At 40.3% G+C, this 23951-nt stretch overlaps 1 protein-coding gene across 3 annotated transcripts; it reads right to left on the reverse strand.

Moving 5' to 3' along the window:
• Window positions 1–256: 256 nt before the first annotated feature.
• Window positions 257–23722, reverse strand: LOC134798075 (optineurin). 3 transcript variants are annotated; one of them, XM_063770409.1, is made up of 15 exons: window positions 23563–23722; window positions 23027–23244; window positions 19006–19248; window positions 17659–17853; window positions 17114–17224; window positions 16101–16202; window positions 14852–14980; window positions 14069–14170; window positions 13239–13375; window positions 11915–12064; window positions 11289–11376; window positions 10779–10927; window positions 10172–10292; window positions 6212–6358; window positions 257–1157 (listed from the first exon to the last, which is right to left on the reverse strand). In XM_063770409.1, exons 2-15 carry the CDS (start codon window positions 23228–23230, stop codon window positions 1068–1070), a joined length of 1968 nt encoding a protein of 655 aa, XP_063626479.1. In that variant the 5' UTR covers window positions 23231–23244; window positions 23563–23722; the 3' UTR covers window positions 257–1067. The 3 variants fall into 3 exon arrangements, with proteins under 3 accessions (XP_063626479.1, XP_063626477.1, XP_063626480.1); XM_063770407.1 differs by lacking the exon at window positions 257–1157 and adding an exon at window positions 4245–4421; XM_063770410.1 differs by lacking the exons at window positions 257–1157; window positions 6212–6358 and adding an exon at window positions 8536–8686.
• Between the last annotated feature and the right edge of the window lie 229 nt (window positions 23723–23951).

Raw genomic sequence — 23951 nt, forward strand, 5'->3', positions numbered from 1 at the left:
ATAAATTTTGCCTACGAAGATTTGTACTAATTTTTACCAAAAATATATTTTTTTTATACAACAAAAGCTTTCTTTGTTGTGTTTTAGTCTTTGTGGGAATAATATATTATACTTAGTCAAAAATTAAAGCACCGAAAAGGAACAAAATGGAATAAATCACAGTAAATCTTACTGTATGTACCCACATTTTTAATTTAAATTTGTGTCTCTAAAAGATATGAAAAAACAATACCTCGATTTAATTTCTAAGAATGTTTTTAAAATTGCTTCTTATTTTCTTATACACACCTCTTTTTTTTAATTTCCTATAAGCTTCTTCTAATCTTAAAAAACGAGGTAAATATCGTCCAAAGCTGCCTTTCCACTGAGGCGGAGATAAGAGAAGACGTGCGGAAGTCAACTAATAGCATTGCCTTCTCCGCTCCGGGTTACAGCAGTGGTAAAGCTTTGGATTCCTCCGAAAGCGGTGCCGTCATATAGCGGCCGCTATATAGCGGTGAATGACGTCACTAGAACGTTGTCTATGTAAACAAGATGGCGCGGTTTCCTAGACGGCGTTGATTGTCAACGTAACGTAAAAAAGCGGTGCCGTTATTTGGATGACGGCCGTCATGACGGTGTCGATAGTTTCGTGAACGTTTTATTAGATAGCGGTGAAGCCATTTTGAATAAATGACACGAGATTTATCGAACGATCTTCCGTACTACGATTATTTTCCTCTTCTGATGATATTTCATCCTCCAAGTAAATTATAGATGGTTAAGCAAATCTTGTCAGTAGAAAAAGGCGCGAAATTCAAATTTTCTATGGGCCGATATCCCTTCGCGCCTACATTTTTCAAATTTGCCGCTTTAACCTTGGTGGCTGACGGTGTGTTATGACGCCGTGGTACTTTCCACATGTCGTCACCGTAAAGACGGCCGTCTTTTGCGGCCGTTATATAACGGCCGCTATATGACGGCACCGCTTTCGGAGGAATCCAAAGCTTAAGGCACTAAGGCGGCCTAACGTAGATACAGGGCCAACATACCAAAAGTCTTGAAGAAGAGAACAGTTTCCACGAAACTTAAAAGTCGTCCAAGCAGAAGTCGAAATGGTCCTCCATAGCTTTGTACTGCTCGCTCGAGAATCTCAGGCATTTCGGGCACTTGTACACCTGTAAGAGAATATTAGATTAATACTTATTTAGTCACACTCTATTATGACACCCAAACACACTTAATTATTTTCGTAATTAGAAAAATCATGCGGCTATTTCAAAATAAATATAACATTTGTAATTAGGAGTAGGTACAACATAATTACAACCAAGGCTCGGAACCGGTTTTTCTTCATACAAAAAACACCGGTATTATTACGTTATTTTTCGTTCTTTGGTTAATTATTTGATTTTTAATTTAATGGGACAATCTAATAATACGAAGTTGTTACCTAAATATGTACATGATACAGTCCTACGGAAAGAGCATAAAATAATTTAAAATATTGGGCTATTTCGGGTTTAAAAAAAAAACTGGTTCCGAGCCCTGGTTACAACAATGGAATCACGGTAAGCAATTGGTTATAGTGACGGATCAAATATTTTTTATTTTAGGTTATAAGTTAATTATGTCTAGCCTATGCTATGTATGCCTATGTCTAGAAGTGGACGTCCTCTGGCTGATATGATGATGATGATGATTAGATAATTAGTCCATCAATTTTGAATTTAGGTGCACTCACGATCACGAGTTATCAAACCTTTGTAGGAAGATTTTACACATCCCGTTTTCATGGCGCGTAAGTGTAGATCAACATCAAAAAAACGCATTTTTACAATTCATACCATACATGTTAATTGTGCACAGCAATGCAATTGTTGAGTAGGTTAGGCACTATAGACCGACCGCTTAACTGAGTCCTCGCCTGCGCGGTACGGGGGCGACGGGGCGGGACGACTAAGGGTGGCGGGGAAGGTGCGGGCGCCGTACGCCTGCCGCCCAGGCGAGGACTCAGTTAAGCGGTCGGTCTATAATGGACGTTAGATATGGTTAACACATCTAAAACACTCAAGGATATAAATAAATAAAAAATCTCACCATAATCATATAAATAAAGTAATAATTAAGCGACATAGATAAATTAAGATTACTTGGATTCATCTAAAAGTCATTTATTTAACTAATGTACGTATGATTTGTTATAAAATAATTCATTTGTATAAAAAACTTTGTAATAAATATTTCTGAATACAAATAATAAATGTGTATATTATTCTAAATGCATTTTTTAAATGATAACAAAAATGCCAGTGTATTGCCAATTATATTTTTGTGGCAATAAAATTGGTTCAAAAGGGTTATTCCCACTAATTACCACCAAGTCGTTACCAGTGGTGAAAGCTGAGAATTTTATTCTCACCTTCTACCTCTGGGAACAAATGCAAAATTTAAAACATAAAAATACTCCATATTTAGCCATCTAAAACAATGACGATTTCCTCGGCGTTGTATGGGGGTTGTCCATTACGGGTTGTCAATCTTCACTATTTCTAGCCTGTGCCTTAATAGGGAATATTACGCAAAACTCTGCGTAGGGGGCGCCACTACCACTATCCATCACAATCTGGGGGTCTACCGCGAAACAAGAAAATCGAAATTTCGTTATCCAACCTCTATCACTCTTGCATATTCGAGCGATAAAGAGGCAGATAACAAAATTTCGATTTTCACGTTTCTCGGTGGGCCCTTGTTAATAAACCGCCTTGATGCATCAATGTCATATTTTATTGTATGTGAAAACTTGACAAAAAACAGTTTAAGGCACAGTATGTATAAGGTACTCTATGGTTTGCTAGCTAGCTTAGTGCTGCACTCTGGCGGCAGAACATTGCAGTTATACCCCGTATTATCCATAGGTACAATAAGCAATATGTTCGACATACTGATGTAATAACACGAGGATCTTGAAAGGCTCGTCGCTGATTGGGCAGTCAAAACAACTAGTCTGTCTAAGCTAACTCTGCATCGATCTGCCAATGGGCAACGACTATAGTCTGTATCTTTAGGTATTTAAATAAAAGTAAACAATTTGTAAATTTTCGGGTAGGTATCCAACCAACCAAACCAACCAAAGCCCAACCAACCAACCAACCAACCAACCAAATACAAAACCGCCTGGATCAGTCACTGAACGACCTGACTTTAACCTACATTATTTGATCATGTAAAGTTTTCGTTGTTTATGACTGGCTTAGGGAGCCATTTGAGGGGAGATTTTGTTTACTTTTATTTACATACCTAAAAATACAAAGTATAAGAGTGGCAGCGCCAATGGAAATGTCATCTATTCATAGGAGTTCGACGTTTTTGGTGGTGCTAAACTCTATCGCTTTCCAAGTCTGTGCAGGGGATTTAGCCAATATGACAATCGTTAACGCTACGACAACGAAACGCTATCTGTCTCTCTATCACTCTTCCATACTAGTGCGATGGAGACACAGAGCGTTTCTTTGCGTTTCTCAGCGAACAATTTTCATCTTGGCTACAGGGCCAGGATTAGCTTAGGCGGACTCTAAACCCTAAGCCCTACAAAAAGCAGTGCTCAACGTGTTGCTGTAATAAAACGAGCGTCTTGAAAGGCTCGTCGCAGATTGGGCAGTTAAAACAACTAGTCTGTCTAAGCTAACTCTGCATCGACAGTGGCAACGACTAAGAACGTTTTCACATTGACCGATCCGATATCGGATGAAGGATCCTACATCCGCGTAGTCAGGCCGCGGGGGCGCGCCATCTTTAGCGGTCACGCACACTACAACAAGTATTATGCCTACACATACGCACGCAAACAAATATTATCAGTCCGACAGCTGGGGCCGATTGCATAACAAACTAAAACTAATATTACAAGCGGAACTCCTTTTCTAATTTCACTTATTAAATAAGGAGTTCCGCTTGTAATATTAGTTGTAGTTTGTTATGCAATCGGCCCCTGATGGGGGGAGTGGCAACGCCAATAGAAACGTCATGCCGACCTATGCCGCTGTGGCCCGGTGGCCGAATGGCACAGGCACCTGCCGCGATAGCAGAGGACGCTGGTTCGATTCCAGCCTGGGGCACTGGAGGTTTTGGTCACTTTTTCTTAGTATATGACATTTATTTCAGTTTAGAAACGTGATGTATTCATAGGAGTTCGACGTTTTTGGTGGTACCATGTGGTACTACACTCTATCGCTTTTCAAGTCTGTGCAGAATTAACTTTGACGAACTGTAACCCTAACCTATCCCTACAATAAGCAGTTTTCAACGTGTTGCTGTAATAATACGAGCGTCTTGAAAGGCTCGTCGCAGACGGGGCAGTCGAAACGCAGCGGCGGCGGAGTCACTTCTTTAGGCTCTTTTGGCGCTGGTGGCTCGTTCGATAGCTTCTTCTTTTTCCGGACCTTCGTGGTAATATATATAATAAATAATAATTTAGCCTATATACGCCCCACTGCTGGGCACAGGCCTCCTCTCAAGCTCGAGAGGGTTTGGGCTATAGTCCCCACGCTAGCCCAATGCGGATTGGGGACTTCACATACACCTTTGAATTTCTTCGCGGATGTATGCAGGTTTCATCACGATGTTTTCCGTCACCGAAAAGCTAGTGGTGAATATCATATGATATTTCGTACATAAGTTTCGAAAAACGCATTGGTACGAGCCAGGATTTGAACCCGCAACCTCCGGATTGAAAGTCGGGCGTCATATCCACTCGGCCACCGCGCTCCGTGGTAATATACCATCAGTATACTTAATGACAAATCGAATGTACAAAATACATAAATAATGTACACATGTGGTTAGTATCGATCCTTAACAGTACAATGCATACTAACATTAAAATAGATAAGGATATTCTAATTATAGCTGGTCAAGCAGATCTTGTCAGTAGAAAAAGGCGGCAAATTTGAAAAATGTAGGCGCGAAGAGATATCGTCTCATAGAAAATTTGAATTTCGCGCCTTTTTCTACTGACAAGATCTGCTTGACCAGCTATATATTTGCAACTGAAACTTAAACCATTGTAATCACGATCCTGCTTGCAGCCCTTCATAACCAAAAGGCTAACTGTTAATATATTTATGAAAATAGGTAGGTATGTATTAGGTACCATCACGTCACCGTCTCATGCAGGTCCGGACCTTGAGTACTAAGTTCTTACAAGTGACAACGCGTACAGATAGATAAAATCTATGAATAACTCGTGTGCCCGGTTTAAAGGGGCCCACTGATTAACAGTCCGCCGGACGGTATCGGCCCGTCAGTTAGAACAAAATTTTGACAGTTCCGAACAACTGACAAGCCGATACCGTCCGGCGGACTGTTAATCAGTGGGCCCCTTAATAGCCGTAACACACTACCGCACCGCACCAAGGTCATAAGTAAGAGCACCAAGTTGCACCAAGGTTATAGGATAAGTAAGAGGGAGAAAGAGATATCGCTTTCTCCCTATTACTTATGGGTGCGTCCCACAATGACCTTGGTGCGGTGCGGTAGTGTGTTACGGCTATAACAGCCGAAATAAATGACGCTATATTTTATGTAATAACTGGCACGTTACATGTCAACTATTGACAAGCTGTTTTACGCCTTTTTGGACCCTAAGTATTAACTACTGCATAATGTCATAGAGAAATATTATATAGTAAGAATAAAGTGCTCACTCCATACATCAGTTTTGGTACCAAAAAGACTATTATTTTCGTAGTCGACATCTAGCATCGAGTAGCGGAATTATCAGCACTGCTACTTGATACTAGATGTCTCGTGAATCGCGACTCACGAAAATTGTATTGTATTGATTCACAACTAATATTAAATGAGAAGGAGTTCAAATAGAGTTCCAGTTAATCCGGTTACAATATTAGCTGAAAATTGTTGAGCATTAGACTTTTCGGTCGATCCAACATCTATTGTCAAGTAGCAGTACTGATAATTCCACTACTCGATGCTAGATGTCGACTATGAAAATAATAGTCTTTTCGGTACCAAAACTGTTGTATGTAGTGAGCACTCTATGTATTTTTTTCTCTACGAGTATGATGTTTAGCAAAGAATTTAATTTCCTGCTCATTTTGTACTTTGTCACAGTGACAACAGTATGAGGTCTCTAGCGACTTTCATGTAACATGAATCATTGTCACTGTGACATGGTACTAATCAATGAATCATTGCTCGTAGCCAGTCTTACCATATTGCCGGTAGTGTTGCCCTGCGTAGAAATGGAAGATGGCGAGCTGGGGGTCGCAGTTCGGATGACAGTGGTCGGACGAGACCCGGCGGGGCGTATATTAGGTCTGTTTTGGGGGCTCATGCTGTTGCTGGAAACGGTCGGGTTCTGTTGACAATGTAAATTGACTTTAATTAGCAATTGCATACTAAATTGGCCCGATTAATTGATAATTAAACAAAAAATCGGTCAAGTCCGAGTACATTACCCAATTTTTAACAATGTATTTTTTTATGTGGAACGTGGAATGAAATGTCTTTAAAAAACCCGTAGGGTCAATCAATCAACAACGAAGTAATTAAGTCCGAGTCACGCTTGGCTGCACATTTTTAATAGGTTTTACTGTGATCTAGGTATAGGTAAAGAACTATGTTGTGTATTTTTCTCAAAATTTTAGACCCAGTAGTTTGGGAGATAAAGGGAGGGGAATGGTCGGACAGACAGACAGACGCACTCGTACGTCGACGTGATCCCATAAGGGTTCAATTTTTTTCCTTTTGAGGTACGGAACCCTAAAAATGGCCCATGCACATATTTTTACGAATGAAACTGCCATCTGACCTTTCAACATCAGAGATAAATTATTGCGATTATTCCGGTTTCCTCGCGAAGTTTTCTCTCACCTAAGAGCCACTTATAATTATGTATACATATCAAAACACTTTCACTATTAGTTAAAAGTAGACAATAAACAATATCTTAGAATAAGCCTTTCATCGCCGAAGACTGCTGTGGACGTCATCGGAAAGTCTTGACAAGGACGCCAACGACGGCCACAGACGTCAGCTTCGCCAATGCAATAGGGACTTACGCGGGACTCCGTAAAGTTCAATTTCGCTTAAATAATCGCAATCGCCTGGCGTCCGGGGCACGGCATATTCCTTCGCCGGCGTTCAAAGGGATAAGGAATAAACTTTTCGGTTTAATAACGAATTCAAAATGTTCCTCTAAAACCTTAACTTATACACGTAAACCTTCCTCAAGAATCACTTTATTGATAGGCGAATACCGCACGAAAATCCGTTCCGTAGTTTTTGAGTTTATCGCGAACATACATACATACAGACGCGGCGGGGGACTTAGTTTTATAAGGTTTAATGATAATTCACCGCAGAAAGGCTAAAGGAGCATTTCACTGTGTTGCGACTTTTTTTCGGCATTTAAAGCAGGCGATTATTTTTCTATGCATATTTTTGACCATTTGTGATAGAAAAGGAAACTCTTATACCTGCAAATCTTCAGAAAATTCGCGTTTGTACGGGACAAACGGTAGACAATTTCATGGAATGCTCCTAAAGATATTTTCTGGATCGTATAAGAACCAGCCTGGCATCGTAGCGCCTAACCCTTACTAATTTCTTAACACTATAGTAGGTATATGAGAATATTTTAAATGAAAAACCAAATAATTAAAATAACGTTTAATTTGCCTTAAGAAGATAATCATTAGGTACATAAAATCCAAACTCGTAAATATCACAGAAACATTATAATATAAAAGAGAGGAATTTGCCTCTTTGCCTACATGAGATAAATGCTATTCTATCACAAAAGATTACATCACTGGATTATAAGTTATAAGTATGTACAAGTTAAACATGAAATAAAAGTTGGTGCACAATATTTTAATTTTAAATATAAATATCACATTTTTAAACAAGATGCTTGTAAAAAGCTTCGAAATAAATAATGATATAAGTTGATAATGCCAATTCTAAATAAGTATTATTTTTAGACTAGTTTACTGTTTTGACAGTTGCCAAAATGGTATACTGCCAACATTACTTGTTGTTATCTCGATTACTTCGATGTGGCTATGGCAGGCGTAGCTCACTCCGCGATTTCGTCCCTTTGCAACAGGTAGCTACAAGTACATCCGTTCCACACCAATTTTGGTGGCTAGCCATAAGCCGCGCGTGGCGCTGTCGCCACCTAGCGGCCATATCTGTCCTGATCGTAACAGAGAGCGAGTCTTCTGTACCTAGTACTACTATTTATTCTGTGGCTATGGTAATGTTGTAATGTGATACTGTCACCATGCCAGTTGCATTTCGTCCAAGCCACGTCAATCAGTTGATTTTGCTATTTTTTTTTAATTTATTTCATGACCATGGTTGATTTTGCCAAGCTTTGGTAATGTTGCCAACCTCTTCCCTTTTAATCTTGCCATGCTGTGGTAGTTTGTACCCCACAACTTGGTAATGTTGTCACGCAGTAGCCACGTCACTTGATATATTAGGGCCACTTGCACCATTCCACTAACCCGGGTTAACGGGTTTAACCTGGAATTACCGTGGTTACCAGTACAATTTGACACTGGGTTAACACTCTAAGCGGTTAACCCCGGGTTAGTGGGATGGTGCAAGTGGCGCTTAGTCTCGCTTGTTACTGCACGTCGCACGGATCCGGGTCGGCGGCGCGCCGTCTCCGGCGGAACTAAACAAAACACTTCAATAAGTCCGACGATACTTATTTTAAATACTTCTTTAACTTATTTTCAAGTGCGTGACGAGTTGATAACTTGGTGACAGCTGTCAGCGTTAAAACGCTTAACGAAGCAAATAAGCGTGCAACGTCACAAGTGTTCGATCAAAGCTAAGTTAGGTATTCGAAATGTCATATAGTCAGACCGTGAAAAGTCTGCAGCGATTTTGATAGCCCTCGCAGTGTAAGTGTCATTTTAAACGTCAAACTTATATGAAATTATGACGTATAAACAACACTTGCACTGCGTGGGCTATCAACATCGCTGCAGACTTTTCTTGGTGTAACTCTAACCACATTCTCATGTAAAAAAAACGTATGCGAGCAGACTGAATTACCGCTTGCCGCTTCACTACCCGCCCCGTTCAGTCCGCTGGGCAGCCAGTGTCGCCCCGGCCCTACATGTAGGCTGGCATCTTCTCATTGGCTGCGGATCCGCATTTCACTCCGGCAGTGTGCACCGATTTATACCATGTAATGAGCTGGAGCTCGGGTCTGCACAAGTGACTGGGCGTCAGATCGTGCGCGGCTTTGCTAAGGGCGCGCCCGGGCGGACCGTTGCGCTCAAGCTAATGTGTTCGAGATTTTGAATCTCGAACGAGAATTATAAATTGTTCGAAGTTGGGCTATTGGGTCTAAAAGACACCTTCCTTATACTGTGAGTCCGGTATGAAAGCGGGACTATCTACATACATAGCGTTTGTGGGATAGCAGAGCGGTGTACGACTATACGTACCCGAATCAGTCTGATGACCGAATTAGTACATCCATGCTGTGAATAGGGAATATTACGCAAAACTCTGCGAAGGGGCTGCAACTAGCACAAACAGAGGGCCTCCTGTGAAACACGAAAATCGCAATTTCGTTTTCTGCCTCTCTATCACTCTTGCATATTCGAGCGATAGAGAGGCAGGTAACGAAATTTCGATTATCGCGTTTCGTTAAAGGCCTCTAAACAAGCCGCCTTGTTGCATCATTGTCATATTTATTCGTAACAAATTATCTGTGAAAACTTGTCAACTGTTTAAGGCATACTAAGTATATGTATGCAAAGAGACTTGATTGTAATAGAGAGGTAAAGTCTAAGAAAAAAACGTTCCCCTTATTTTGACATCCAGAACAGATGGCGCTGTACTGCGCCATGTTTTGCGGTCACTGAATTTACGCATCTTACTCAATCAATGCATCTTTGATATCCTCCTGAGTCCCTGAGGCCTTTATAAAGGATTGAAAAGGAGGAAGAAATGGAAATTTGAATTAAAATGAAGTATAAGTAGGTTCCAAATTCAAAACTGCAATAATGACTAGGGGGATTCAGGAGGATATATGGTTTACGATTTTTGCTAGTGCTGCACTCTGGAGGCAGAACATTACAGTAATAACCGGTATTATTTAGAAACATTCAAATATTGACAACAAATAAAGCTCAGTACCGACCTGTTCGAGTTTCTGCATGAGCTCCTGGTTGCGGCGCTGACTGGTCCGCAGGTCTGTGAGGATGTGCTCCTTCTCCACGGCCATCATCTCACGAGCCGTGCGCTCGGCTTCGAAGTCGCTCCTGTTGACACGTTAATATTTAGATATAAACGCTGATTAATATATAGTGGGTCAAGCAAATCTTGTCAGTAGCAATGTAAAGCAAACTAAAGTAGGGAAACGCTCAAAGAGCAGTATTGCGCTAAGAAAAGCAGCAATGTACATCGAACCAAAACATTTTTTTCTGCTGAGCGCGCGGAGCGCGCCCTACGTACGTCAATTCAAATTGTCACTCGCGGTTTTTTGAAATTTTTTGATATTGTTGTGAATATGTACGGACAATTTAAAAGCGGTGTAAAAACGATGTTAATCAAAATGATTACCAAATTTGAGGATCTCAAAATAAAACTAGAAGCTACTATGCTCATTTCGCCGCGGTCTGATAAATAAGACAAAACTTTGTGTAACTTCGTGCCACCGGCGACACAAGCTCGCTGGATGAAAAATTCTATGGCGGTCAAAAGGTTAATGAACTATTTTCAAAGTATAACATATTATAAAAACTTACTTGTAGAGATCCAGCTGCGCTTTCAGTACATCGACTTCCTCTTTCTGCTGTCGCAAAGTGTTCAGCTCCAGGGTTAGAGCCGACACCTCCTGCCCTCTGGCGAGCAGAGCCGTGGTCAGCGCCTCTACGTTCGGACCGCCTGAAGGTTTCTGCAAGACAAAGAGAATTTGAAATAGACAGTTACTGTCATGGTAAATTAAAAAAAATATTCGGAGGGCCGACCCCAAATGAAATGGGGAAAGGCACTGTCATGGTAAATTATGTAGCTACAGTACATTTACTGCCATCTTTCGACAGAAGATTATAACTGTTAGAACGCCATTGGACTTTGATCATTATTCTTTCACTGATATGTGTTAACTTGTTAAATATTAATATTAACGCCATCTGCTCAAGAGTAGGCTGAAGGTTATAGCGCCATCGCTCAAAAAGATTGCACCATACCTTTGGCCTACAGTCGAGTAGATGGCGTCAATATTAATTCTATAATAAAATAAATCTACTACTTACATTTTGCATTGTCACCGATTTTTTCAGCAACTCGTTGTAGTCTTTGAATATACCTTCAAATATTGTCAGAGTGCTTCTTACTTGGCCACTGAAATTATAAGAGTCCATACATTACCAAATTTGTTAATAAGTATACTTTTATTTTATTTTACAACAGTATCTTTAAATGAAAAAAAAATTTACCCTATTTATAGTGCGACTGTAATAAAACAACGCAACCTAATTGTGTTTGGGGTTTTTTAGAATGGTCTCAATGAGTATTAGTTGTCTGTGGAAAGAAAATTACAGTCAGCGATAAAAGATTGTACCAAAAATTTAATTTTTGCCAAAAACTTATTTTGTACTATGCTCTATTATAATGCGTACCAACGTAGCCTTATATTATAATGTACTATTATGTGTGTATATAAAATACTGACATGTTGTTGAGCGCGTAGCTGTACTGTTTGTCCAGTTGTTGCTTGACATCGGCCAGTCCGGCGCGGACCTGGTCGGCGGTCGCTCGCTCTAGCTTGAAGTCGTGCAGGCTCGCTACAACGCCTATTGTCTGCACTAGGCTGTCTGATGCACTGTGTGACCAACGTAGCCTTATATTATACTAGTATGTGTGTATATAAAATACTGACATGTTGTTGAGGGCGTTGCTGTACTGTTTGTCCAGTTGCTGCCTGACGTCGGCCAGTCCGGCGCGGACCTGGTCGGCGGTCGCTCGCTCTAGCTTGAAGTCGTGCAGGCTCGCAACAACGCCTATTGTCTGTACTAGGCTGTCCGATGCACTGAAAATAACAAGAGATTTAAAAAAAACGACGGGTTGCACTCCGGGAGTGCCGACAGAAGTGAAAACTCAATGACTAGTGCAAAATGTCTGCAGCACTATGTATAATTGAGGTTAACGCCGTCTAGCGTTATTTCGTCGCATTACTTGAAACCCCTAAGCACATCGCTGTTAGTACTCGAGTTATATTTGTACCAGTTAGAGGGAAACTCACTAGATGGCATTTAAATCAAAAAACTCAATGACGTAACAGTTTTTCGATCAGGTCCCCTGTCCGTCTTACGACTCTTACCTGTCGCGAGTTTAACATTTTTCCCCCCCCCCCTCAAAAAGTGCACAGCGCCGCTAAAGAAGTTTTCACTTCAATAAAATACAAGTTGTTTCAAAATTACAGCGAATCTAAATACGTAAAACAGTTGTAAATTAAATCATAACGAACAAATACAGAAGCCACGAGAGAACTATTGAAGGTCTTCCAAATTCGAAAGATATTCTTCAAATCGATTCTTAGTTTTAACGACTTACTACGTTTATAGTATTTTTCAAACTCGATGGGTACGCTGACTGGTGTTATTTTAATACAATTTTTGCGAGATTTGGCGTTTTTAGGTTATATAATATATGAAGATGACACCTGTCACCCTACCCATCGAGTTTGAATAAGACAATAGTTAAGATTAAGACTGAGTCGACCGTCCAGTGGCGCCTTCATTAGAGGAATTGTGTTTTCTAATAAACCGATTAATTTAGAATAGAATAGAATAGAATAGAAATACATTTATGTATTAATAATATTATTGTCTTACTCCTTCCCCAATTTTTGATCTATGTGATACAGGCATAATAACAGGCAAGCTAAATAAAAGCTTGTAAAAACCGGCCTCGCGCACAAAGGGTTCCGTACCATTACGCGAAAAACGGCAAAATAATCACGTTTGTTGTATGGGAGCCCCACTTAAATATTTATTTTATTTTGTTTTTAGTATTTGTTGTTATAGCGGCAACAGAAATACATCATCTGTGAAAATTTCAACTGTAGCTATCACGGTTCATGACATACAGCCTGATGACAGACAGACTGGCGGACAGACGGACAGCGGAGTCTTAGTATTAGGGTCCCGTTTTTACCCTTTGGGTACGGAACCCTAAAAATGAAATGATACTCAATTACTCACCCATGAACCAAGCCGTTTAACAGCTCGGCTAAATGCTTCAGCGTCCTGTCATATAATTTGACATTGGCGAGGTAGCTGCTGAACTCGCCAGGGCTTTCTGAGTCCGGACTGATAGACAGACGGACGGGCTGGAACAGCTGAGGGAGAGAGATGGCATTAGAGACTAGAGATAAATAGAGAAGAAGATAACCAGTGTCATAACAGGTCATGGACTTTTTAACAAACATCATTTTGTAACAGGTGTCACAGACAGTCCCCTATGCCGTGGATGCATGGAGAAAGAAGAAACAGCCTCTCGCGTGGTGTTGGAATGCAGCGGATTGGCCCCATACAGGGCAAAACATCTCGGATCCCCGAGAGACCTCCCCGAGGTCCTACTCAACATCAAAGGTTTGATAGGATTCCTTGAGGAGCTGGGCTGGCAGGACTAGCCCACCCCCTATTATGCAAAATAGGCGCAAGTCGTCGAGTTGCGTCTAAATCACTACATCTTATAAAACAAAGTCCCCCGCCGCATCTGTCTGTTTGCATGTTCGCGATAAACTCAAAAACTACTGAACGGATTATGTGGATGTGGTTTCCACCTATAAATAGAGTGATTCTTGAGGAAGGTTTAGGTGTATTTGTTAAGGTTAACCCGTGCGAAGCCGGGGCGGGTCGCTAGTTTTATATTAAAGGATTTTTTTTCTGGTAGGCTTCCAAAGCTCAATTGGTTAAGAGCGATGCACGGATTGCAGAGGTCGCGGGTTCAAGTCCTGCCAGTGGCGTAAATTTTTCCTTCAATATAAAAATTAAGGAGGCTATTTAATAGATAGATGAGATGTGCTTACAGTGATCTGTGCATCCTTAAGCCTGTTGTGGAGATCTTGTATTTGGTCCTTGTATATTTTCACTATCTCGGCCATTCCGGACTTGTGTTTCGAAAATTCCATCTGAAAATGAAAATTCACATAATGTAACATATTAAGATTCATTGGTAAGCCAGTCATTAATATGTAACTGTATGTAACAAACCAAACATTAAGGGTCGGTTGTACCAAACTGTTCGTATCGTTAAAGAGTTCGCTAAATGTTTATGTATGGAAAGTTTCATAGTGGCGCGCCGGCGGACGTTGATCAGTCTGTCAAATGTGGTTGGTGCAACTGGCCCTCAGTGATACACATAAGAGTGATGAAATTTCATTTTTGGAACACAAAATTAACTATATAAACGCAACCTTATTACGCATGACAAAAGAATTATACCTGCTATTGAATAATTATATAGCAAAGTGATTTCGAGTAGTAAACTAGATGGCGTTGCCTGGATCACAATCTATAAAACAATACAGTCATTCAACGAAGCAGTCGTCGCAGGGCAATCATGCGGGGTGCGCGGGGCGAGGGGCGGGTCGCGCGCACCCGAGCTGCATACGTCGCCATTGTTAGTAGCTCGGTACTACTTACAGGGCCAGCGTATCTTATTTGAAATGTTTGGTATTGTGTTGGTGTGTAAAAATCTGTGACAGCCCTGTGTTCTTCTGCGGTGTCAGCATTTACGCAAACATCAAAGGCGTCGGTCCACTGTTACTTTTTGGACACATGGATATTGCTCAATCCAGTTAAATGATTACCTTAACGTTCTCCAGTTCTAGAACCTTCAACTGCGAAGTTTTGTAATCGCTCTGCAAAGCAGACAGTTTGGTCTCCAACTGCAGAATCAAGGCGTCGCGCCTTTTGATCTCCTCCGAAGACTGACTTGTCTGAAAGTCAAGAATTTAACCGTTTTTTTTTTAACTATTTTATTGATAAACAAGATATATACAGTGGTATTACTAAATGAAATTACTAACTAGTTTAAATCTAAAATAGGCCCTTGAGGCATTGTACCAAGGATGCTGGCGGCATTTACTCGCTATATCGCAATGCTGATAGGTTGTGCGAAGTAGCCGCCAGCTCTTCGGTCACCAGTTACGTCAACCAGACGCTTCGCGATTTCTGCGAACAACTTATGGGCCTAGAGTTTCAAATATTTTATATATTTACGGAATGACAAAGGCTATTTTTGTTGCCGTGAAGGTGCAACTTAAAATAGACTTTATAAACACAGCCATAAGGTCTGATTCTGCACTTAACTTACTTACGCTTCAAAATGTGGACGTAGTAGTTGTCTTTACCAAAAAAGTGCAACTTAAAATAGATCTTATCCCATTGTATTAAGATTCAAACCTTTCACCTGCACTTACAATATTGCTGGAAGACTGTAGGCGGCCTTAAAGGTCTTGATTGGTGCATTTTAACATGTGTTCTATCCCGGACAGTTGAAATAGAAAATAGAACTTATCCTCTTAGTCATAAAGTATGAATTTGCACTTTTTATATATTTACGGAATGGCAAAGGCTGTTTGTGTGTTACCGTGAAGGTGCAACTTGAAATAGACTTTATCTTCACAGCCATAAGGCTTGATTCTGCACTTAACTTACTTACGCTTCAAAATGTGTGATGTGTTCAAAAGTAGCTGTTTTTACCGAAAAAGTGCAACTTAAAATAGATCTTATCCCATTGTATTAAGATTCAAACCCGGACAGTTGAAATAGAAAATAGAACTTATCCTCTTAGTCATAAAGTATGTATTTGCACTTACAATGCTACTGGAAACTGCAGTCTGACCTGGGGCGTAGATAATTGTTGATAGAAAAACGCCAATCGAATCGGCTTTTCGTAGTTTGGCGTCTGTCGTACGATTGACGATTTATATCACCTTGGCTACCCTCCGGAATTCTGCACACTTTAACATGTGCGCGCAGCCACTGTCTATATTGAAACGTTGCAACTGAAAATAGACCCAGTCCCTTTGTAATAATGTTTAAATTTGCACTCACAATGCTGCTGGAAGACTGCAGACGGCCCTGGAGGTCTTGTATGGTGCACTTTAACATGTGCATCTCTGCTGCATAGTCGCTGTCTTTGCCGGAAAGTTGCAACTGAAAATATAAGTTTTCAATTTAAATTTTTTTTAATAGTTGTCCAAAATTGCTTACAGTTGTTGTTTTTCGAATTATTTTTCTCACTGCACCCATTCGAGAATTTGTTTTGCCCTATAGTTGACTGGTAGAGAATGCTTTATGGCATTAAATCCGCCATTTGTACATATTTTTTAATGTGCAATAAAGTTTAAATAAATAACTAAAAGATTATGTAATTTTTAGTCCTGACGACAGATAGTGGTGCGCCGTGGCCTGTATATTTAAACGGAGGTGTTCACATATAGGACGGTGCGATTACTGTCGTTACGGCATACTGGGAATGCGGCCTTACTACAGTATAAGTGGTGTTGTGATAATATCCCAGGGAACGACCGTTCCTGACGCCGTATAAATTTTACTCTTAAATTACTCTAGCACCTTCAAAAGGAAAATTGGCAATAGAATTTGAATCAATGGTATTAGAAAATAGAGTTGAATTTGTTTTGTTTTAAAATCGAACGAAACAAAATAAAAGCAACTCTGTTCCATTTCATTAAGATTTACATTTCATTACATTCGGCATTTTGCCACGGCTCATGGGAGCCTGAGGTCCGCTTGACAACTAATCCCAAGAATTGACGTAGGCACTAGTTTTTACGGAAGCGACTGCCATCTGACCTTCCAACCCAGAGGGGAAACTAGGCCTTATTGGGATTAGTCCGGTTTCCTCACGATGTTTTCCTTCACCGAAAAGCGACTGGTAAATATCAAATGATATTTCGTACATAAGTTCCGAATAACTCATTGGTAGGTACGAGCCGGGGTATGAACCCGCGAACTCCGGATTGCAAGTCGCACGCTCTTACCGCTAGGCCACCAGCGCTTACGAATGGTCAAATGAGTAAAGTTAGTAAAATATGAAGTTATACCTCGACGTCATTGAGTTTCTCCTTAAGGTCGTCTCGTTCTTTGGATGTCGCGTCCACGATGTGCTCCAAGGACTCCTTCTGCCAGGTCAGTTTCTCGTTGTCAACTATTACCTGCAATATGTAAAATAATAATAAATGTCAATGTCTTTACATAAGATACATACCGTACAGCATAACATACAATAATTATAATCATAGAAAACAAAAACCATCTTAGCGACACAACAGTTTTTTGTTTTTAAATTGTCGAGCAGTCATTAATAGCAGAATCTAATGAGCGAGAAAGAAATAAAGGAAGTCCCCTTATCACATTAATTGCCACTCTCGTAGCGCGTAGCCACGTCTTTGCCGTATGGAGCGCGTAGTCGCTACGAGCAGTGTACCCGAAAGTCGGGTTATTGGCCCTGAATGTGTTATAGGCCTTATTTATATTATAATTAATGCCTAAATCTCATTTTTTTCAAACTCCAAAAAGTTCAAATGTACACTGTAATCACTGAATACCACGGATATATGTCAAATTTTAAAACGATTACAGCACGTACCTGACGTCGTTGTTTCTCGACCAGTTCCAACTGTGCTGTCAGCTTATTAATGGTGTCATCATCAGGGCACGTCACGAACTCCACAGCGGACGGAGGGCCCGATTTCACTTTGTCTTCCTCTCCGGTTTCAGTGTTAACTTTGGTCTCTTTTAGCTGGACTATCTCTTGTTTGAGTTTCTTGTTTTCTTGACGCAGCTGTTGAGAAATATTAAGTTGTATAGCAAAAGCATAAACATATTATTCAAGTCTATAATATACCTTACCTCAGCCTTAGAGCATTTAGTAACTTCTCCAGTTAGTTCGCCTTATTTTTCATTTTCTGCACAAAAAAGTCTGCCGATTTTTGCGGGGGCGGGGCACATCAAATGTATGGCTATTTGTACGTAAGGTACAAATAGCCACGTCAGATAAACGTCAGTCTATATAAAAGTTTGCACAATTGCGCAAGGTTTTCGGCAGAGGGGTAAAGCTCTTAACGACGACTTCGGTTATTAAATACTCTAAGACCTCAACATATATAAAAAAGTCCATACATAAACAAAGTAAATTATGTATTACTTTCTATCAAAGAGTAATTTAAGATACTGCTACGCAGTTTCTTGGCGGGCGTATTTAATCAATGCAGAGAATTATATGCGTAATAAAAGTAATATAAATAACAGCTTAACATAGGTTAAAGGACGGTCCATGGTCTATTCGTCCTCTGTTTGCAGTATTGTATGCAGATAAATATTTACCTGCACCATACAAACAACAATTAATAGATGAAAGAAGGTTAAGGAGAAATTAGCAAAAAACCAACCAACCTTCTCCACCAGCTCCCTGGTTTCATCAAACTTCTCCTTATACAGCAAATGCGTCTTCATCATGTCCTCCTGACAGGACGCTATCGGACATAACTGCTTCTTCATGGACTCATTATTCTGCTTCAATGTTTCTTTGAGAAGCACATTCTCGTCAAGAATCTCTCCTATATTTGAAGAGCTCCCTCAATTTGTTTAGGATCTCATCATCTCATCCTGACATACTTATTTAACCTAACCCAAATGTGACCCCTTACAACAATAAAAAAAAACCCCTAAGCATAAACATGCCTTACATCATTTTGGAAAAGAGCTGATACTTTTCAAACTGCTAGATCGATTTTTATGAAATATAACTAAGAACTCGCTTTCATGTAAAAAAATCGCATCAAACTCTATCTATCCGTTGGAAATTGCTACGAAGCCACAGACAGACATTGGCGTCAAACATATACCTAACACCCCTTTTTTTGCGTCGTGACTTAAAAACGAAAAAACAAAAAAGGGATTTTTCTTTTTTGATATTAATGAATATTTAACCTACCTTTTCCACCAGCTCCCTCGTCTCATCAAATTTCTCCTTATGCAGGGAATGCGTCTTCATCATATCCTCCTGACACGACGCTATCAGACAGAACTGCTCCTTCATGGAGTCATTGTTCTGCTTCAATGTTTCTTTGAGAAGCACATTCTCGTCGAGGATCTCTCCGAAGCGCTTCTGGAGTTCTTCGGTGCTTTTGTCTTCAGAGATTATGGTGCTGGCCACCATTAGGGAGGCTGGTGATGGCTGGAATTAATACAGAATGATAAAATTTTGCTAATAAGCGTACAAAGTTTAAGACAATCTAATATAGTATAATACCTATATATTAAATAGGGATTTGTCCTAATCACTACACCTTATAAAATAAAGTCCCCCGCAGCGTCTGTCTGTTTGTGTGTTTGTTTGTTTGTTCGCGATAAACTCAAAAACTACTGATTTTCATGCGGTTTTCACCTATCAATAGAGTGATTCTTGAGGAAGGTTTGTGTATAATTTGTTACCCGTGTGAAGCCGGGGCGGGTAGCTAGCATATTATATTAGGCCACTTTGGCCTTCACTATCTATTTGACTTTTAATTTTATATCAAACATTGCAACTGTTAGATGAATTAAATAAATGATGTCATAGTCAGCTATTCATTATAGATACTTATAAAGCCTGACCATATATGACCACGCGCCATGTTGCGGAATTTCACTGGAACTAATTTTTTCATACTAAACTGAACTGTCACCCAATACATGAGAATAACAGCGCCCTCTTGACAATGATCATATATTACTGGTCAGACTTTTGCTATTTTCTACCTTAATGATCTTATGAATTCTGTGATTCATACTTCATGCGTGACATATCGTGATCGATAATCTCATCTTATCTGCGGACACATGACGGACGCGGTTATCGCATGATAAAGGAAACGTCACTTATTACCACCGCTCGATAGACGCCCACGAAAGAGACGGACGCTTTATCCTGTCTTTATCACGTCGGTAATTAATACACCCATCAAACAGCTGGTTATTAGAATACCTAATAGTATACTTGTAAAATAACTGTTTATGTTGAAAGTCATCATCATCATCATCCTGGCGTCAATCCCGGCTGTGCCCCCGCGCGGGGCGCGAGGACCCGGGGTCCGCCTTCCGACTCCTTCGTGACCACTTTGCCCGATCTTCGGCATCCCTGGTAGTGAGTCCGTTGGCACGCATGTCCTCCTTGACGACATCAAGCCATCGCTTCTTGGGCCGGCCTCTTCTTCCCGTACCGGGAGGAGGCGGCATGGCCAGGCATTTGTTACCCACGTAACTTGCCGGTCTGCGCGAGACGTGGCCATACCAACGAAGGCGACACTCTTGCAGTTTGTCTGCAATGTCACGGACGCCAAGACTACCCCGAATGTGGGCGTTTCGGACGTGATCCTTGCGTGAAACTCCGCACATCCACCGTAGCATCTTCATTTCCGTGACACGCAGTTCCTGCTTGTGCCGCTCTAGTAAAGGCCAAGTCTCGCTGCCGTACAGAAGGGCAGGTCTAATGATGGTCTTATAGACCTGTCCCTTCAACTTAATCGGCATTTTGGGGTCACAAATAACCCCAGTCATCTCCCGCCATTTGACCCAAGCAGCGGAAATTCGGGCTTTGACGTCGCTGTCGATGTCCCCGGTAGTGCTAAGTACAGATCCTAGGTACTTAACTTGATCCGTGCGCTCGACCATGTCCACGCCTATGCGGACGGGTAGAGGATCTGTACTATTGCAGGCCATGTACTCTGTCTTCGCCACATTTAGTTTAAGACCGCCGTTCTCCAGCGACCCCCTCCATCTGTTCACACGCTGGACAAGTCGGCCCTTATCAGAGTCTGTCAGCGCGATATCATCAGCATACATGAATAGCCACGGTGGCTGCTCATGGTAGTCTCGGATGCTGGCTGACAGGGCGTCTAATATCACGCTAAACAGAAACGGGCTGAGCACAGAGCCCTGATGTACTCCAACAGTGACAGAGAAGGGGTTGGTGTCACCAACAGCGGTCCTGACTATTGAATCAGAATCGTGGTACATGTCCCGGATAGTGTCAATATAGGCCTCAGGTACAGCCTTGGACCGCAGCGCCCACCAGATCATCTCACGAGGGACACAGTCAAAGGCCTTTTCCATTGACTGTGTCCCTCGTGAGAAAGTGTGTGTGCTAATTAATATGTATTTAATGCCAATGTTAATGACCACTTAACAAAACTTGTTATTATAATGACAAATGTGTTATTATAATTAAATACCACAATATATTTGGCTATAAGGCCTAGTTTCCCCTCTGGGTTGGAAGGTCAGATGGCAGTCACTTTCGTAAAAACTAGTGCCTATGTCAAATCATGGGATTAGTTGTCAAGTGGACCCCAGTCTCCAATGAGCCGTGGCAAAATGCCGGGATAACGCGAGGAAGAAAAAGACCACTATATATTTGGTTATGAAGCTGATGGTCCCAGGTTCGAATCCCGGTAAGGGCATTTATTTGTGTTATGAACACAGATATTTGTTCCTGAGTCATGGCTGTTTTCTATGTATATACGTATGTATATCGTCGCCTAGTACCCATAGTACAAGCTTTGCTTAGTTTGGAGCTAGTAGGTCATCTGTGTAATGGCTCCTCTACACGATGGGCCAGCGCCGGCCACTCCAAGGGACGCAGCTATGCGATAGAATGAGATAGCAATATCACTTGCTCCCTCTAACGCATAAATGCGTCCCTTGGAGTGGCCGGTGCTGGCCCATCGTGTAGAGGAGCCATAAGGAAAAAAAATATTTCTTATTTAACACTCTGCACCAAATTATATGCTTGGTAGATGGCCCATTGTGGAAAGAGCTTACAACTACCCCAAAAATGCGAGTATAGTGACGTAACGGTCATATCACTCGCTTTTTATATTTCTATCTGATTTATTAAATAGTAATTGTGTTTAAAAATAACTGTTATCTATATTTTTTTAATGATTATGTGGTGCTTTATTTCATGCACAGTGTGAAATACTTTTTTTAAAGTAGACGAAACATCCCTATTTTCAACAAACAAATTTACCCACATTGATCTTATGCCAAAATCAGAGTTTTATCTAAAAATAATTACACAAACAAAACCATTAAATCCAATAGCTGTTACTACACTTACTATTATCAACAGTGATGTAATTAACTCTATGTTTATAACCCATTTAAAACTAAGTACCCAAGAGACTTCAAAACAATAACCTTATAATAGCATTTATCAAGAATGTCTAGGTGCGTTGGGGGAATTTTGAGAGTGGGGTAATTTTGAAAATAGCAAAAAGCTACTGAAAAAAAAGTCTGTACCTTTAGGTATTTAAATAAAAGTATATGAAATCTACAAGTTGAGAGTAGATGAATATATTACATGATCAAATAATGTAGACTGAAATAGATGTCATATATTAAAGAAAAGTGACAAGCCTAATCATTTGCTTCACAATTTAAAAAGAATGACAGTATACATATAACATATCAGTCAATATTTGGTTAAGATTGTTGTGATTGGCTTTTAAGCAAAGAAATTATGTAAACAAATATTGGTGTTATGCAAACATTACAGACAATGCATGTAACATGTAAACGCATAAAATAATGTACTCTTATATCAAGTACCAAATTAAACCAAACACATTATAATATCGTAATATAGTGGCAATCTCTTATGTCAGAGGCCAAGATCCTTTTTGGGTCACTGAGCCAGTGATGTATGTATGTATGTAATAATATGTATATTGAAATGAAATTTTTTAACGATTATTTTGACACTCAATAAGTACTCTGCTACTCTCAAAATGAGCATCAAAGGTTATGTTCAGTATTTTGGATACTATTAATACAATTTCAGGGTTAAAAACATTACCAACTAACTACAACAAAACCTGATTGTATGCAAAATAATTTTCTATAATGATCTTACTACATACCCAAAACAAACCAGTAAAATAACTTTCACTTTGAAAACTAGTAAAAATACTCACACAATCACCGAGTTTGAATGTGGCCTTAAACGCCATGCTGGCCTCAGCAGACAGGTCCTTCAAGGCATCCTCGATCTGCGACTTGTTCAGCGGCCCATCGCTCACTACGCCGTTGCCGTTGCATTTTATGTCCAGACTAGTGCCCGGGGAAGTACCCAGAATAATAAACGAGTCTTCCTCAATTGTCTCAGGATTCAAGGCCATTTTCACACATTTAACTGCAAATTTATAAGCCTTAATGAGTATGTAACGAACATAAGATAAATTCAATGCCGTAGATAATGATTGATGATGAATAATCGCATATTATTAGTATAAACAAACTTGAGAGAATTGCGACACAATTACGTACAAACCGGCGTATCAAATTAACATTAACGAGGCGTTATTGTACACCTAGACACCAATGAAGAGAGTTATCAGGTTATTATTAAAATTCTAGTGCAAGAATATTTTTATAAGCCTAAAAATAAATTGCGAAACACTTACCCACTTGACATTTTTTATTTAGTTATGATGAATGTCTATAGACTTACCGGTGGTTTTAGGTAAACAAATGCGGACTGTGACTAACAGTCGACACTTTCTTCCAATTTGGTTTGAAATGCACTAGAATATTTTTATTAACGCCGCAAAATACACAAAAAGTAATCAACATATAAAGAACGGAGCGGAAAGTCCGAGAATGACGTGCCGCGGGGATCCCACAGACTCCACAGTCCACAGACTGGTAAAAAAAATGCAAACTAACAAGTTGCCCATTCATGAAGTGCACGGCAGAGATAAAAATCGTAATAATCGATTGAAAAAAAACGATTATTGACGCCTGCATTTTTTTATAGTGACAACACTGATTTTGACAGGTAGCTGGCTGGACTGTCAGTGTTGCCAACTTGGCATAAATGATGCCAGATCTGGCATAAAT

Source organism: Cydia splendana, chromosome 16 (genome assembly GCF_910591565.1).
Source record: "Cydia splendana chromosome 16, ilCydSple1.2, whole genome shotgun sequence".
Taxonomy (NCBI): Eukaryota; Metazoa; Arthropoda; class Insecta; order Lepidoptera; family Tortricidae; genus Cydia; species Cydia splendana.